This window comes from Juglans regia, chromosome 13 (genome assembly GCF_001411555.2).
Source record: "Juglans regia cultivar Chandler chromosome 13, Walnut 2.0, whole genome shotgun sequence".
Classification (NCBI taxonomy): domain Eukaryota; kingdom Viridiplantae; phylum Streptophyta; class Magnoliopsida; order Fagales; family Juglandaceae; genus Juglans; species Juglans regia.
In genome coordinates this window covers 32,977,870-32,984,114 of record NC_049913.1, presented here as the reverse complement: position 1 = coordinate 32,984,114, position 6,245 = coordinate 32,977,870, and the positions used below count along the sequence as shown (strand labels likewise).

Here is a 6,245-nt window from a genome sequence, read left to right as displayed (position 1 = left end):
TCTAAGGAGATAGTGGAAAAAATAATTCATTGGAAAAAAACATACAAAGCATTAAGCATGTGGTAAAACAAGATGAAGAAGAAAACCCAATTTTTAACAATAATGTAGAAATGTGAGTCCAAGATTGAATTAATGTACTTACATACACCATTATGAAACCCTTTTTTAGAAATACCAATTAATATCACCTCAGGAATATACGACCAGTTAAGTAACCATGGATGCCAAACTTCGACTGATTTTAGATGGTATAAAAATGTTTTTATGTCAAGAGTAATGGGAAGAGAAGACTGTAAGAAACTTGTTTGGAAAGAAAAATTCATAAATGGCATCCCTAGTTTATTTGCCCATATAAAGAGAAAAGCCTTAAGTAATCTAATAGAAACTATAGACTCTGATAATCTCACTTATGGAGACATCATAAGTATGGTAATAAAAGAAAGGATTGAAGATGTGTATAGACATGAAAATTAACAATCTAATTAACAAAGACAAAAAGAAAACTAAAAATGAAATGAAAAATTTCTATGAACAATATGGATCGCCCATGAGTATTTTTTTTCACCTTTTTACTTATTTATTTTATTTCGCCATGCATGATCGGTTGCTCGCCACAGTTAGTTGCCTGCCTAGGAGTGGTTGCCAGCCTTGGGCAATAAACTTCTTGGCGAGATCATTGCCCAAGTGGTGGGAGTGGGCAGTGAACTTGCACGTTGTTTGTCGTCTTTGCAAAAGCCCACTAGTGGCAGGAACTATAGACTGCAGTCTCTGTCTCTGGTTTGGTGGCTGGGCGAGCTTCAAAGCCAGAGGGGACTTGCTACAGGTAGTGGTGAGTTTGGGCGTAGGGAGCTTCTATGGAGAGATCTTGTAAGAGTGCTTGTGTGTAGAGTTTGTGGAGAGTCTCTGCCTTATATAGAGGTCTATTTCCTTTGAGTGATTGAGTCCAAATTGCCTTTTGAAGCCTTTTCCTTTTAGAAGTCTGAGTCTATTTCCCTTTAGAAGTCTTATGGCTTATTTGAGGGCGGTATAAGTCTTAAAAAGTGCTTAAATAGTCTTAAAATCTCTTTAATGATAAAATTAAATTGTTTGAGTGATACATATTAAAGCACTTTTAATTTTAAATAAGTTAAAAGTACGTTTGAGGAATAACATCATTTTGATGTTTTTCCTCAAACGTATTTTTCTAGATAATGCGGATCATAATTTGAATTTTAAAAAGACTGTTAATGGTTGAAAATACCCATACAATTTTCAACTAATTACAACTTTTAAACTTTCAAGTATATGGTTATGATTTTTAAAAATTCAAATAATCGTAATTTCTACATCAGAAAACAAATTTGTTTCCAAACAAACATAACATATTTGAAAGTACTTTAAACATATAGTTTCCAAACAGTAAATAACTTTTTAATTGTAAAATTTATTACTTAAGTTATTAGTCTTAAAGGTATAAGTTATACTTCCCACCGCAATCCCAAACATGCACTTAGTCTCTCCACAGCTTGACTTATCTCTTCTTAACCTTATCTCTTAGCTTGACTTTCGGCTTTATCTCGAAACTAACTTTTAAGTTGCTGATTTGACCCCTACACGATGATTATTGCATGAGTATCATTTGTAATATAGAAGAAAATTTGAAAAGAATGATATTGAGCTCTTGAAGAGCCAAGTCTATATTGCTATATCTCTCAATCTTCTTACTTCTCTTTGCAATATTTCAATATTTGCTACTTCTCTCTTTAGTTTCACAACACATTTTAAATTATAAGCATTTAAAGGAAAATGTTAACTATAATTAAAAAAAACTTACATCTCTACATGTCAATTATTGATATGTTGAAAATTATGAAATTTAAAATTTAAAGCTAGCTTAATTTTAAGGACAAAGTAAAATTATCAATTGTTTTCTATGTAATTGTGCATAAATATATGTATAATTTAACCCATAGAATCAAATAGATAGAATGATGAAACATACCAAAAGTTTTTTTGTTCAATTCGGGTGGAGGACTATTAGCAAGGAGGTATAGTTGTATTGGCTTAGAGCATTGGCATTTGACTCATCAAATGAGTGTCATCTTCAAAATTTAATGAATTTGTGTTTAAAATCACTGCATTAGATTCATCATACATTGAAATCTTCAGCTTTGAGTTACAATACATTTAAGTTCATCTCCAAATTTGAAAACTAACTATTCACAGTCTATAACCATTATTTTATTTACTTAAATTATTGTTTCCCAATTTTGAGCCATCATATATTTAAGTTGAGAAATAGTAATTTAAGTATTAAATTAAATTATTAATTAATATATAATATGTGTAATTGTAAAATATAAAAAAAATAAATTAAAAATATTATTATTAAAAAAATAATATTATATTATTATTTTGACTAATCTAATGGTTAATCTAATGTGGGCCTATGACTAGTGAGGTTTTAGATTTATGAAAAATATGTACTTTTCATCAAGTTTTAGAGATAAATTTAATGAAACTAATATCAATGCTCTTAGAGACCGAGGACAACAAAACAAATAGAATAGTTTTGACTAATCTAATGATTAATTCAATATAAAATTATGACTAGTGAGATTTTGAATTTATGAAAAACATATACTTTGTTTTAGAATATAAACTCTAAACAATCTTACTTTAAAGGTTTGGTTTAAGAAGTTGACATGTCAATTTTTAATAAACAGAAAACAGAAAAAATCTCACTTGCGTATCTGTCTCTAAGATCGCACACGACACCAATACCCATTGGATCCTAGTACGTTGCAACAATTATTAGATAATTTTGAAATATAGATAAGGTATTTTTCTTAACCTATCACAGTACTTCAGCAGTGCAATTGTTTTGCTTCTTTTACACTGCACTACATATCTGCTTTGTTCTCTCAACCTATTAGATGGTAGCAAGTCATACTGAATTATTACTACAAAAACACTACCTGTGCTATACAAAACTGAACTGCTTAATTGTTTGGTGAATCAAGCTCCATGCTTTAATTCCACAAGAGGGGATAGACATGAACGAACAACTTACAAGTTGAGCCACAGGCTGGGTGTGGTCCTGATTTGGACTTAATGAAAAAAAATGGCATTGGAATATCCATATTTGTTCCTACAGGAATAGTTCTTTTGAAAGATGGCATAAACAAGTCCAGGTCCTGGGATACAGTTACCTTCAAAAGGCAAGAAATTAGAGAGTTCACAGTAATCGATAACATCTTGTTAAAAAAAAATGATGATGGCTTCAAACATTCTTCCTTTCATTTTCATAGAATGTCCAATGATGAGAATTGTAAATGTCACTTTAGATCATCCATCTCTACCACAATCTCATTTGCCTCATCAACATTGCCAGCCTTGCAAAATAGATCAATTACAGGGATGTACACAAAAGGGCGCCACTTCAACCTCATGCATTCTATTCTCCTTGCTCAAACCCTTTATAAGAACAGAATAAGTACACACATTTCTTGCACTCATTTCATGCCAAATCGATTAACCTGTCTGGTTCGACAATATCCATCAATTAGGGAAGTGAAGGTAACAACAAAATCTGGAAAATAACCAAGAAAGAGCATCTTCTCATACATGGACAGTGCTGAAAGCATGTTGCCAGCCTTACCAAAACCGTCAATGAGAACATTAAAAAGTGATGGCATTTGGTTTAATTCCAGAATTAATCATCTCATAAAAAAGAACAGAGGCATCATCATCCGTCTTACCCAACTTGCAATAACCCATTAATAAAAAAACAAATGGGGAAAGATGTCCTATTATTCTAGCAATTTGAACTCACCCATTGCATTGGGTGAATGAATGAATACGCTAGAAACTTTGACACACAGATTACTGCTCGAAGGGAATATGAATGAATACACCAGTTTCATCTTTCATCCTAATCACATATCTTTTTGGACGAGTGAAGGAGTCGAGCTGTTAGCATCACAAATTGATATTCTTCGTCATAGATTTGTCATTTTCGATCAAAGTTGACACATCAACCGATGAAATTGAAAATGACAAATTTTAAGACGAAGATTAGCATGCTCCGACAGTTCATTAAATTTTCTAACAAACTCTGAAGTAGCAATGCTAATGGAGAAATAACCCAACAAATTGTTGCCTTTACATACAAACAGTGAAACAGTGGACCACACAGATACAGGGGCATCCATCCAGTAAAAAGCAGAGCAAGAGCCTACAATTACATTGATATCTTAACTACAGATTCATCAAGTGTTCACGTTTATAATATAAGAAAAGTAAAGCTATTACTAATCAAAAAAAGAAAAGAAAAGTAAAGCTATCCATTCACAATCTGGGAGATAGATTGGCCTTCAATGGATCCTTCATCACCATAGTGAACTCCTGCTTCTCTGACAAATCAACATCATCACCATCCACAGCCTTCCACTCAAAATTCCATACTAAATTGGCAACAAAGTACTCCAAATGAAGCATTGCCAAACCAGAGCCAGGACAGATCCTCCTCCCAGCCCCAAATGGCATCATCGTAATCTCCCTGCTTCCCGTTATATCAAACATTTCCCCTCCTCCTCCATCACTACCTCTCAAGAATCTCTCTGGCCTGAACGCCATGGGATCTTCCCACACCTTCGGGTCCCAGCCCATCTCTGCCACCATGAAATTCAAAGTGGCATTCTTGGGTACCGAGTAGCCTTCCAACACGACATCCTCCGTCACAGCATGTGGCAACACGAAGTGCCCTGGTGGGTGACGCCTTAAGCCCTCCAAAACCACTGCCTTCAAATACGGTATCTTGTGCAAATCCTCTTCCTTCACCTCCTTTTCTGCATGCCCTCCAACGACCCCTTTGATCTCTGCCCAAAGCTTCTCTTGGACATGGGGGTATTTCACCAAATTTGCCATGATCCACTGTAACGCCGTGGACGTTGTATCCGTGCCCGCGTTGAGAAACTCCGAGCACAAGCTGACCATTTCCTCCACACTAAGCTTCCTCTTCCCCTCCGGCAACTCCAAATCCAACAACGTATCCACGTACGACACCACAAACTCATCATCGCCATTATCTTCTAGGGGGGCGTCCTCTTTTGCCTTGCTTAGCCTTTCTTGCTTCACTCTCTTCCTCGCTTCTATCAAAGGCCCTAGTATAGCATTCTGGTCTCTCCGAAGGTTGAACAACTCTTCCCAACGCTTGCGGAATAGTATCTTTCCAAGCCTCGGCCAGAAATTGAGCATGTTAAAGCGACCAAAGCTCAAAAGCAGGCGACGCTGGATGGCTTCGATTTCTTTGATCTGGGTCTCGAGGAGCTTGTCCCCGAAACACATCAGAACCAGCAGGCAAAACATAGCGTATTGGAAGTGGTCAATCAGGCGGACGGGGTTAACCACGCCGGATTCGGTCGTGGAGTGAGATTCAAGGCGGTTGAGAAGGATGTCCAATACCCACTTGCGCGCGCGAGAGTAGGACTTGACACGCGAAGGGTGGAGAATCTCGGAGGTGAGGTTTCGGCGGAAAAGTCGCCATGTTGGTCCGTAGAAGGAGGAGCTGATGTTGCACTGGTTGCTGGAGATGATCTTGCCAGTGGGGAGGGCGGGGGGCCGATCAGCGAAGACGGCGCCGTTCTGGACGAGGGCTTGGTGGGCGATGGAGCGGTTGGCGACGAAGATAGCCGGACGGGAGCCGATATGCAGAGTAACGATGGGGCCATACCTGGCGTGGAGGTTGCGGAGTATGGGCTCGAGCTCGGAGAAGGACTTGCGAAGCAAAAAGAAGTTGCCGATGATGGGGATGTTGAGTGGTCCGGGAGGGAGCTGCTTGTTTCCGGAGGATTTCTTGAAGACGAGAAGGTTAAGGAGGGCTGCGATACAGAGGGAGACGATGATGATGAACCAGGTCTCCATTGTCGACCTCAACGATAAGATTATGCCCAGTTCAGTATTCGACCAATTTTGTGTGGCAACGGTGTATACAGGATTCTGACTACGTAAAGCTTATATAGCACTGTATTTACATTTGAATTCTAACAGAATTAGTATTGGTTATCCTTTTCTTTAAATTTTGATTAATATATAATTTTTTTACTTTTAATTAATTATTTAAAATTTAAAATCTATATTAAATTAGTCATCCATTCTCTATAATAATAAAATAGTATTATTTTTTATTATTTATATTTTTTTTATTAATTTTTATTTTATTTTCATAACCTTTAATAACTTCTAATAAATCATATTCATTTTTA

At 36.4% G+C, this 6,245-nt stretch overlaps 1 protein-coding gene across 1 annotated transcript; it reads right to left on the bottom strand.

The window, feature by feature from the left end:
- Positions 1 to 4,102: 4,102 nt before the first annotated feature.
- Positions 4,103 to 5,986, bottom strand: LOC109003786 (cytochrome P450 89A2-like). Its single transcript, XM_018982080.2, has one exon. The coding sequence runs from the start codon at positions 5,902 to 5,904 to the stop codon at positions 4,330 to 4,332; it is 1,575 nt and encodes a 524-aa protein (XP_018837625.2). The 5' UTR covers positions 5,905 to 5,986; the 3' UTR covers positions 4,103 to 4,329.
- Positions 5,987 to 6,245: the final 259 nt, after the last annotated feature.

What these genes read in the sequence shown, in the direction of transcription:
- LOC109003786 (XM_018982080.2), bottom strand. Translation starts at nt 5,904, where the DNA reads ATGGAGACCTGGTTCATCATCATCGTCTCCCTCTGTATCGCAGCCCTC.